This window comes from Spinacia oleracea, chromosome 4 (genome assembly GCF_020520425.1).
Source record: "Spinacia oleracea cultivar Varoflay chromosome 4, BTI_SOV_V1, whole genome shotgun sequence".
NCBI classification, from domain to species: Eukaryota; Viridiplantae; Streptophyta; class Magnoliopsida; order Caryophyllales; family Amaranthaceae; genus Spinacia; species Spinacia oleracea.
Genome location: NC_079490.1, coordinates 158,619,177 through 158,631,092, shown reverse-complemented (window position 1 = coordinate 158,631,092; position 11,916 = coordinate 158,619,177). Strand labels below are relative to the sequence as shown.

Here is an 11,916-nt window from a genome sequence, read left to right as displayed (position 1 = left end):
ACCAAGCCACTTTAATATGATTCTCATTTTCCTTATGGTACAAGCTACAAATCTGGTCGTGAATGATATTATAGATGTTCTGTAGAAGGTGTTTGATTATCTGAATTGATATATGCTTGTGTTTATATTGTGACTCTTGACATATTAAGTTGCCAAGGCGCAAGTGATGGCTTATCTTAATTAATTAGCAAGACTGGTCGTCTGCAACGATCAACTCTAGCTTGTGATTCTCTTCTATAACTCTTTAAGATATTTTATTTTTTCTTTTGAAAAATATGTACCTCATTTTCTCTATCATTTGTTTTCAGGTGATTCTTGTCACTTGTCATTTGCCTAGGCTTTTGTTTGTGGATTAGTGTTCATTTCACTATTAAGTTTGGGTGACTTGTTTAGGAGTCTGTAAATTCTTTTTAGGCCTAAGAGCGGTAATGTATTACATAATAATATTTCAGAACATTGTGTGAGACAGATGTTTTGTTCATTCTTATACCTACCTAAATCATTGGTGTTTGTAAACCGATGATTCTTGTAAGAAGGAATATAGAGATATTTGTTAACTTCCTCGGTCTGTTTCGGCATTAGTGTGATCATGTCCGTATGTCTTGTGTTCTGTTTTATCGTTATATACTAATTCCTCTACATTTGTCTACCTTTCACATTCAGGGATCAGAAGCATCGCTCGTGGTTTTCCCGGCCTTGAAATGATTAGCATATCGATGAAGATGCAAGGTTTAAATGAGGAGATATAGAGTAATATATATTTCTTGTACTTACAACTTTCAGATATATATATATGTACATGTTTGGGTTTTTATTCATGATAGACCATGAAGTATTTTGTAAGATTTTGGTCGAATATGAATTTTTGGTGTTGTATTAAAGTTGGTTTTTTAATTTAAGTTTAAGCAATAATAGTGCTGCTGTTTCAAAATAATATTATTTATTTTTTTTAATAAAAAATTGGCAAAGAGACCCGTTATCTTACATATGGGGTCTAAGTTTGTTTGATAAAATAATATTAAAAAATATCAAAGAGACCCCCTGTGTTAGATATGGGGTCTGAATTTTTCCACAGACAAACCCCATATCTCTAATAAGGGGTCTCTTCCCTAGCTAAATTATTTGTCTTACTGTTAACATAAGAGACCCCTTTTCTTAAATATTGGGTCTCTTGTTTTTAACAAACAGACCCCCTCTAGATGAGGGGGTCTCTTTTAAAAAGAGACCCCCCCATCTAGAGACCCCCTCTAAGAGGATCTCTTAGGCCATTTTGGACGGGTCTCTTTGCCCACTTTTGTAGTAGTGACGATTCCGGTTTTCCGGTCCGGTCCGGTCAAGACCCGGAATTTTCCGGTCCGGACCGGTGACCCGGAATATATAAAAAATTTAGATAGAAAAGCCCAACTTGTAACCCACGTACATTAATCTCCCCAACTCAAAAAAAGACCTTGGATATTTTTTATATGTCATTGGCCTTTATAACCTATATATTAAGCTTATAATGTGATATATGAGATACTTAAAGAGAAATATAAGTTGTAAAAAGATAAAATTATAAAAACAAATTGAGTTTAAGATTGTAAATCCCAAAAATTAAAAAAACCGGTCCAAACCGGTCCAAAACCAGACCGGGCCTGAATTTTCCGGTCTGGGTCCGGTCCGGACCGGATTCTTTCCGGTCCGGTCCTTGGTCCATGTATTCAGAAAATTCCGATCCACCGGTCCAACCGGTTCCGGTCCGGTCCGGTCAGGTTTTGGACCTGTGCACACCCCTAGTCTTAATTGTGCTTAATAAGAGTTATGGGTTAATCTTGTTGGAAACCCTTGCGAGATCTCACTCGCCCTCTTGAGCGATCTTGGGGTTTAAAGAGCTTGTTGCATGTGCTTAAATGCAACCGTGATTCCTATGACAGTGAGTTAGTGTATATTCTTCCTTGATTTCTATTTTCTATGTTTCTTTAGATTAGTTTCTCAATAACTCATTTTGCTCAAAATTTATATCCTATTTTCCTTTGTGTTCCATTGTTTTGCTCGTGGACGAGCAAAAGCTCAAGTTTGGGGGCATTTGATGAGTGACATTTATGTTGCTCATAGGGTAGTGATTAGGCAATTGTTTGAGTCGGTTTTATTCTTTTTTAGCTTTTTTATTCTTTATGTTACTTGATTTCTTATTTTAATTATTTATAGCTTAGTTTAGCGTTTTTAGCTATTTTTGTTAGTTTTTAGATCTTAATTCCGTAACTTATTTATTTTATTTGTTTTATAATTTTATAGATTAATTATTTTAGTTTCCGTCATTAATTTTCTAATTTTATTTCCATTTCTAATTATTATTATTATTATTATATTATTATTATTATTATTATTATTATTATTTATTTATTTTTATATTTATTTAATTTTTATTTAATATTTTTTTTATTTCGTGATCCTTCCCTCGTGTTTGTTTTTACGTGTGTAGGTGAACGATGTGGATTATCAAGTCACGGGTCTAAAGTGCCGAGTCAAGTGTACCACATTGTTAAGAAAGTGATTATTGACTTTGAGAACCACAAAGCAAGTAGGCTCAAAAACCCTCTCTTATTGAGCCCAACACCTCCAAACTACCTCCTCTCCACCTTAGCTACATTGCCCCCTTTTCCTAACCTTCACCACCATCCTCTTCTATCCTACACCACACAACTGTTCATCACCCACAGCCATTTGCGTCCAACTCCCTCACCAACCATCACTGCCACACCGACCAAAGCAAGCAGCCCCTGCATCATCCATCTCCACACCGCAGCAACCACCAACACCAATTGCCAACCACCTTCATCAATTGTCAACCACAACTGATCTCCTACACCTTCGCACAACTAGCAAACAACATCAAACAATTAAACCCAAAAATCGCAGCTGCAGAACAGAGAAAAAAACAGAGGAATTGGGTTCGTTCAAACCCATAATTATGTTCGACCTAACCAAAAATTTAGAGTTCCTGATTGTATGAGGTTCGGTCGAACCTGAATGAAGTTCGTCCAAACCACAAAGAAACTCGCCTGAACTTCCATTTGAGTTCGTCCGAACATTTAAGCGCGTTTGGTTGTACGGAATTAATGAAATTGAACGGCTGTGATTGATTCGAAGATGAGAAACTATGTAGGCCGTCGAATTGATTGAGATTGACGATGATGGTGGATGATTTGAAGGTCGATTGTTGATGGTTGATAAAAGATGGTATGTTGATGGAGAATGAGGGATGATCGGTGATGATTATAGCGGATGATGATGCAATCAGATGGTGGAGAATGATTGAGGATGGCTGACGATGATTTTGATATATTGGAGATGGCAGCGAGAGCTAAGAAGGAGGTGCTGAAGGAGCACGAATGAGTAAACTGTACTGAAGGTCCCTAAACTTTGCCAAAAGGAGCAGTTAGGTCCCTCAAGTTTCAAAAGGAGCATTTAGGTCCCTCAAAATGGATGGAAAACGCTGCTTTTTGTTTTCCGTCACTAACGGCCGTTAAAATGAATATAATAATATTAAAAATTATTAAAATAAAAGGAGAATTAATATACACGTAGATTAATGATTGAAAACAGATGATTTTGATGAAAAGAAGCCTTTTCCAATTACTTAGAGGTTTCAACTTAGTTTTTCAATGTGTACACGTGGAAACCTTCCAACTTCTCTCGGTTTTTCTTGTTCCTTCCTAATAATGTTTTGGCGGTAATTTTTTACTGTTCCCAACCCTATTTCCCCCCTTTTCACTTCCTATTTATATGGTCCCCCCCCCCCCCCCCCATTTTCACTCTCAGTTGTCTTTTTGCCATTTACTCACTCAAACACTTAAGAGAATTTGAAGTTATTACTCTGAGTTTTCTGCAAAAATGGGTTCTTGCGTATCAGGAAAGAGGACTGCTGATAAGTGGGAATGTCGCACCCCCAAGAGAACAAGAATTTCCAGATGGGACGAAGGTATTTTCATTCAATTTGTCGGTTTTTTCAATAAATGTTTGCAGTTGAGCCATGATAAATTAGGGCTTTTTTGTTAAGTAACTTTTTCCCAAAATTGGAGCATGCATTATCTTGATTGTGGTGTTTTATATGTTAATTTAAACAATCGTGGGCTGATTTCGCATAATTTATCAATTGAAGTTGGAATTAGGGTTTCGTCCGTTTTTACTTTCCAATATTTAATTCGAATTGATGCTTGCATGTTCTTGAAAATGGTGTTTAATATGTTAAATTATACAATTGTTGCGTAATTTGGAATTAATTTAAACTAGATTTTGTAGTAATTAGGGTTTCACTTACTGTTTTTGATTCACTTAAATAAAAAACAGAGTTTGATTAATTCGAATTGATGCTTGCATGTTCTTGAAAATGGTGTTTAATATGTTAAATTATACAATTGTTGCGTAATTTGGAATTAATTTAAACTAGATTTTGTAGTAATTAGGGTTTCACTTACTGTTTTTTATTCACTTAAATAAAAAACAGAGTTTGATTAATTCGAATTGATGCTTGCATGTTCTTGAAAATGGTGTTTATTTAAACTATTGTTTAATTTGGAAGTATTTTAATCTAGATTCCGTATAATAATTAGGGTTTCTTAATTTACTGTTTTATTGACTTTGGCCGTTACTTTGACTTTAGGAGACCTTGCTTTAAGGGAGGCACACCCCCTTTGCCATCATCAAGACATCCTCATCACCCAGATCTTCACGAAGCTGGACTGGGAGGGGCAGGCTGCTGTGCAGATGGTATGCAAGCAGTGGCGTAGGTGGGCCAAGTTGCGGTACCGCCTCCCATACCACTACCCTCAAGGATGCTACCGCGCGTGGCTGCGGGAGTGGGTGATCATGGACATCATTGACAATGATGGCCGTGACTTCCACGCCTGGATGGACAAGGACATGACCGTCTACTTTGACGGCTTCCCCCTCCTTTTCAAGGAGGAGGAGTAGCTGGTGGTGGAGGCCATGCAGGGGTGGGTGGTGGTGGCGCTGGTGGTGGCCCCTCTTTTGTCAAGCTTATGATGATCCAGCTTGTTTATAGCTTTTTTTATTTTTAATTTTCAAGGACAATTACATTACTACTGTCATTGCAATTAGGTTTTTGTGAATGTGACAAATGTTGGTTTTTGGTATTTGTCACTGCTATGACAGTAGTTTATATTTAACCGTAGGCTTCTCCCTCAATAGTGGATTGAGGTTTGAAATGTTAGGGTTGAAGCCTACCCTTTTGTAAATGCAACTGACATGATCATGATGAATGAATGAATGCAACTTTAACCTTTTGTTATCTCTTGTGTTGTTATTCAAGATTTGGTTTGGTTTGATTTCTTAAAGTTTTGTTTTTTTAATTGATATTGTTTAACTTTTATCAGATGATGTTGATGATTTGACTTTGAACCCTTGCATATATGTGCATCATGGTGGTGAATGGGTTGTGCAAGGTGATATGGTTTATAGTGGGGGGAGGGTGGATGTCTTTGATTACATCCATGAGAATGCAGATGGCAAATATGTTAAGGAATTAGTCGATAGTTTAGGTTATAATGATATAGAGAAAGTACATTTCTGGGACCCTAGGAAAGAATTCAAGAATGGGGTTAGGTTTTTAGGTTTTGATAGTAGTACTTGTGACCCTTTCTTAGCTTTACTCTTTGAATACAAAAGCATTCATATATACATTGAACATAAAATCAAACCCACCTACAACTTTAACCTAAACAGGAGTGAAGGAGGGGGAGGAGGGAGAGGTAGCTTCCTTGAGTTGTTGAATACTGATGTGGTTGACTTAAATTCTGATTATGTGGAACCACCTTTTACAGTACTCCCACCCAAACAAACTGAAACTCAACCTGAACCTCAACCTGAACCTCAAATTCAACCTCAAAATGTGCCTCAACCTGAAATTGATTATGATTCAGAGGGTACAGATGAAGATGATGATGAGTTAGCCACTGCTAGGTCTAAGATATCTGATGATATGAGAAGGGAAAAGGCTTATTTTGAGGAGTTAGTAATGCTGAAAAAACTAGCAGAAAGTAAAGTAGAAGGTGGTCTGAATTTGGGGGATGACTTTGATGGATACAGTGACTTAGACAGCCCTAGTGAGTCAGAAGATGAGGATGATGTTGGTTACTTAGTTGCACCACAACACCATAAGAGGGGGAGAGGGAAACAGAAGCAAAACAACACTGAAACTGAAGAGAGGGAAGCCACTTTTTATGTTGGGCAACAGTTTGAGAATCCAAAGACATTTAGGAAAGCAATCATAGATTATTCAATTGATAAAGGAAGAAACATTCCATTTTCTAAAAATGATTCCACTGGGGTTTGTGCAGAGTGTGAGCACAAAGATAAAGGTTGTAAATGGAGAATTTGGGCTTCATGGGAGAGAGGAAGAAGGTCATTTACAGTGAAAACATTTGTCAGTGAGCACACTTGTGGTAGGACACCTATCATTAAGAAGATGACTTCACATTGGATTGCAGAACACTACCAGAATCTGTTTAAGGTTAACCCTTACATGAGAGTGCAAGATATTCAGGAAACCATTTGGTTAGAAAAGGGTATAAGGGTGAGCAAAGACAAGGCTGCCAGGGCTAGGAGAAGGGGTCAAGCACTCATTGTTGGTGAATACAAAGAGCAGTATGCATTACTCCCAAGGTATGCAGCTGAGATACTAAGAAGCAATCCAGGGAACACAGTGAAGTTGAAGTTGGATGCAAATGTGTTTGACAGACTGTATTTGTGTTTTGAGGCACTTAGGAAAGGGTTCTTGGCAGGATGCAGACCTTTCATATCACTTGATGGATGTTTCTTAAAGGGACCATTTGGGGGTCAATTGTTAGTAGCAGTAGGGAGGGATGGAAACAATCAAATGTTCCCTTTGGCTTGGGCTGTTTGTGAGGTTGAGAGCACTGACACATGGAGTTGGTTTCTAGAACTTCTAGCTACTGATTTAGGCACTAGTGAAGGAGCAAGGTACACTTTCATGTCTGACCAACAAAAGGGTTTACTTGTTGCTGTGTCAAATGTGTTTCCACAAGCTGAAAGTAGGGTGTGTGCAAGGCATGTGTACTGTAACTTTAGGGGAGTGTTTGGAGGTGGTTTAGAGTACAGAAAACAATTTTGGACTATTGCAAAAAGCAACACAGTAAATCACTTCAATGAAAACATTGAAGTAATGAGGGGTATTTCACATGAAGCTGCTGAAGACCTACTGAAAAGGAACTACAAGAAATGGTGTAGGGCATTCTACACTCCATTATCTTGTTGTGACAGTGTAGACAACAACATGAGTGAGGTGTTTAATGCATACATCTTGAGTGCAAGGCACAAGCCTATTATTACCATGTTGGAAGATATCAGAGAGGGTTTGATGGAAAGACTGCATAAGAAAAGAGATTTCATTGGGAAAAAGGAGATAATGTTGTGTCCTAGGATCCAAATTCAGTTAGAGAAACACAAAATTTGGGCTAGGGGTTGGAATGCATACTGGGATGGTGGGTTTTGCTATGGAGTAAGAGAAGGTGCAACACAGGTTAAGTATGTGGTGGATCTGAACCAACATACTTGCAGTTGCAATGCATGGCAGGTGAGTGGGATTCCATGCAAACATGCAATTGTTGCTATATGGAATAAAGTAGACCACCCAAAACAATATGTCAATGCATATTTCTGCAAACAGACCTACATGAAGGCATATGAATTTTTGTTAGAGCCTTTAAATGGTCCTCAAGAGTGGCCTACTTCTGATAGCATTGTTGTGGCTCCAAAGGTGAAAAAGGTCAATGGAAGACCTAAAACAAAGAGGAGATATGGTGTTGGAGAGGTAACTGCATCTGGTAAGCTGAAGAGAACAGGTTGTTCTATGAAATGCAGCTTATGTGGTGTGATAGGCCACAACAAAAGGGGTTGCAAGAATGCCCCTAAGGAACAACAACACAGCAACAATCATGCTACTGCAGAGCAGACCACACCACAGCAACAACACCCAAGAACCAGTTCAGCTATACCAATGCACAATAGGGGTGTGGGTATTTATACCTACCCAAATGGGTATCAAAGAATAGCTACTGTAAGTCATTCAATATACTCAAATTCTTTCTTACATGTTACTTTACTGTACTGAAGCCAACTTGTTCCTAATTTGTTTTAATTAATGCAGCCTATATCACAACACTTCCCCACACCACAGAGGCAAAGACCTCCTGCAGCTTTCTATTCTGATCATGGGGGTGAGCAAACCATCTACTCCTTCCCTGCACATGACTTCCCATTGTCACAGACTCAACCAAGTCAAGGACACACAATATCAAGCCAAGCATTGCAGGATCTTGCAATGGCTAGACGATTAGAAAAAAGACCATGAGGTTAGATTTTATTGAATTTAAAGTCTTCATTACATTTCATTAGTGCAGATCATTACATTTTACCTACCCACTTAACCCACTTAACTTAAAACAAACCAGATAAAAAAAACAGAACCACTAGGATTACAACCCACACTTCACATTTCACACTAATAGGTCTTCTCATCTTGCTCATCACATAGTCTGCCTCCCTCTTCCTTGCATAATTGTTAGCTTCACTAAGTTTTGTCCTAAAACTATCAACTTCAGCAGCAAGGCTTTGTTTATCTTGCATTAACCCTAGTATGACAATTGTTTGCCAAGTTGTTGGTTCTTGTTCATCAATCCATCTAAAAAAAATGCAACCCCTTCTGTTTGTTTCAACATCATAATCTGGACAAGCAATGAACCTCCTTCCAGGATTTTCTTTTGTCCATGCCTTTTGAATGGATACTCTGAATCCACAGTAGCACCTCTTAGGGTGTTCATTATCACCATTGTTGAACAAAGAGATAGCCCTGTTCATCATTCTGCAAATAAATTACGTTTTAATAATTATTTCCTAAATATGTTAATTATAGTTAAAATAAGCTAACTTAAGATTTTAAAAAAAATGGCAGAAAAATACCTTTTTGTTGAGAAGAGTCAGCTATGGTGGAGCAACAGAGAAAAAACACAGAGCAGAAGATGGAGAAGAAAGAATTTTTTTTTTAAGTGTTTTATTGTTGTTTTGTTGGCCATGGAATGTTAAATACTCTGTTTTTTGAGAGCCTCAACGGCTATATTTCTGTAAAAAGCTAACTGAAATGAATTTCCCTTTATTTAATTATTGGTAAAAGGTAAATGTAACTGTTTTTTTGTCGTTTAGTGCCTTTTATTTAGTTTCCTTTTAATTTAATTGAATTTTAACGGCCGTTAGTGACGGAAAACAAAAAGCAGCGTTTTCCATCCAAACGCAGGGACCTAAATGCTCCTTTTGAAACTTGAGGGACCTAACTGCTCCTTTTGGCAAAGTTTAGGGACCTCCAGACCTATTTACTCGAGCACGAATTGAACAAAAGAACGAAGAGGAAGGAGGGCGTTTGATTTGTTTTTGGGGGTCTGATAGTTTTAGGGGGCGGTTCTGATTGTTTTGGGGGGATTTGGATTCCACTTTTTTTTTCTTTTTTTCTTTTCTTTTTCTTTTATTCTTTTAATTCTTTCCTTTTCCTTTTCTTTTATTCTCTTTTAAAATCTTTTTGCTTCTTGGTTTTTATTTTTACTTTGTTTTTGTTTTATTCTACTTTTTATTTTATTTTTCTTTTTTTAAAAAAAAAAGGAGGAGGATAAATACATTCTCACTCCCAACTTCATTAGTATGTACATAATTTAGTTTATTTTTCTCTCTAATTTTCTAGGGTTTAGTTAGTTTTTGGAGAGAGAAAGTGAGAGAAACATGGGTTGAAATTGGATTTTGAAGAATCAAAGATGGGGAACTTGATGATTTGGAGATTTTCATCATTTAATCAATGGGATTTTCTTTACTCTTTTCTCTTCATTTATTGTCTTATTTATTGTTTTATATGTTTCTTTGATTAGATTAGTTTCATGTTTAGTTTTATAATTTAATCTTCAAATTAGTTATTGTTTTTGCTTAGTATCATGCTATTAGTTATTAAAGTCTTTAAATTTATTATTTTTATGTTGATTGAGTAGTGTTGTTGGTTAGGGTTTGGGTGAAACCTAACAATGATTGATTTGGGTAAATGAGTTTGAATTTGGTGATGTTGCATGATTAAATTATTGTTTGTTTGAGCATACTCAAACTTTGTTGTATGCAAATTAGCTACTTGTGTATGACTTAGATTTTGGGGTAGTTGACTTTAGGAAAATCGAGGGATCGTGACCTAAGTTGACTATTGTTTGGTTTGTTCTTAACCGTGACCTAAGGTTAGTTGTGTGTCGGACGGGAGTTCGCACTTGACTATTCTAAGAATTGATCCAAGGCGGGAGTCATTTGGGGATCTATTTCTAACCAACGCATTATTCATACTTTGCTTATGCATCATCATTCTTAATAGTTGCTCGTATACTTGTTCCATTATTGTTGGTGTTTGATCTCATTCCTTAACCATGTTTGTCTTTTGATATTAGTGAAACCGTAGTGTTGGGACCTCAAATGATAGAGGACACCATGAACCAAATCCGAACCATCCAATCAAAGATCCAAGCGGCGCAGGATCGCCAAAAGAGTTATGCAGACTTGAAACGTAGGGATGAAGAGTTCAACATAGGTGATAAAGTGTTTCTCAAAGTATCACCAATGAAAGGTGTCATGAGATTTGGAAAGAAAGGGAAGTTAAGCCCTAAGTACATAGGCCCATATGAGATCTTAGAAAGAATCGGAAAGGTAGCCTATAGACTAGCCTTGACTATGGACTTGCATAGAGTGCATAATGTGTTCCACATATCTCAGTTAAGGAAATATATCCCGGCTAAATTGCATGTGTTGCAACCGGAGACCATAGAATTAGACCAAAGTCTAACCTTTGAGGAAAGACCTGTCAAAATCCTTGATAGCAAAGTGCGTAGTACGCGTACTAAAGATGTGAAAATTGTCAAAGTGTTGTGGTCTAATCAAGAATCTGAGGAAGCCACTTGGGAAGCGGAGGACGAAATGAGAAAGAAATATCCCGAACTTTTTCCCGAGGTTAGTTGAGTTACGGGGTCGTAACTCGTGTCTTTTAAGGGGGGTAGAGTGCGGTAGAATTTCGCGCTTTTTACCTTGTTTTCCCCTATTTTATGCTCAATTTAGTGCTTTCTATTGAATTTGCGCTTATTATTGTCCTGTTCAATCATGTAAAGAGTACAGCAACTTAAAATTTTTGTAAATGAACGTATTGAAAGTCTCAGAAAGTCTCAAGTTTTGAGTTGAATTTTGATTTCCGAACCCAAGTTTCAAGACGAAACTTCTTTTAAGGAGGGTAGACTGTAATACCTCGTATTTTTATAATATTTATAAGTATATTTTATTATATTTATAAAGCATTTTACGATTTATTATCATTTAAATAATATTTAAATGTATTTTATTTAGTGTATTTTAATTAATTAGAATATTTATTATTTTAATTAATTACGAAACGAATTTAATTCTTGAGTCGGGAAATTAAATGAGTTGCAAATGATTTTTAAAGGCTTCGGGTTTTAAATGAAAAGTCCAATTCATTTTATTAAACGAGCCCAATCAAAAGAATTTAATTCAAGTCCTAAGCTAGCCCAATCATTTAATTCCCTAAGCCCAATTCTAATTTCCTAAGCCTAGCCCATTAACAATAAGGAGCCTATAAATAGGACTCCTCATCATTAAATGACCCCCTATTTTGTCATAAACCCTTTTCTCTCTTTCTTGCCCAACACTCCTCTTTCTCTCTCCCTTTTGTTCGACCGGCTCACTCGGCCCGCAAGCACAACCTCGTGCTGTTGCGTCGCTGCTGCTCCCTTGTGCCCTCGTGTGCCCTCGCGCGCCAGCGCCCACACTCCCTCTCACGCCCCTCGCGCGCCAGCACCCGCACTCCCTCGCTCG

General features: G+C 37.2%; 1 protein-coding gene across 1 annotated transcript; it reads left to right on the top strand.

The window, feature by feature from the left end:
* The first annotated feature begins 3,782 nt into the window (after positions 1-3,782).
* On the top strand, positions 3,783-5,136 carry LOC110784785 (uncharacterized). Its single transcript, XM_056827834.1, has 2 exons — positions 3,783-3,961; positions 4,643-5,136. The coding sequence occupies exons 1-2, from the start codon at positions 3,874-3,876 to the stop codon at positions 4,951-4,953; spliced, it is 399 nt and encodes a 132-aa protein (XP_056683812.1). The 5' UTR covers positions 3,783-3,873; the 3' UTR covers positions 4,954-5,136.
* The last annotated feature ends 6,780 nt before the right edge of the window (positions 5,137-11,916 follow it).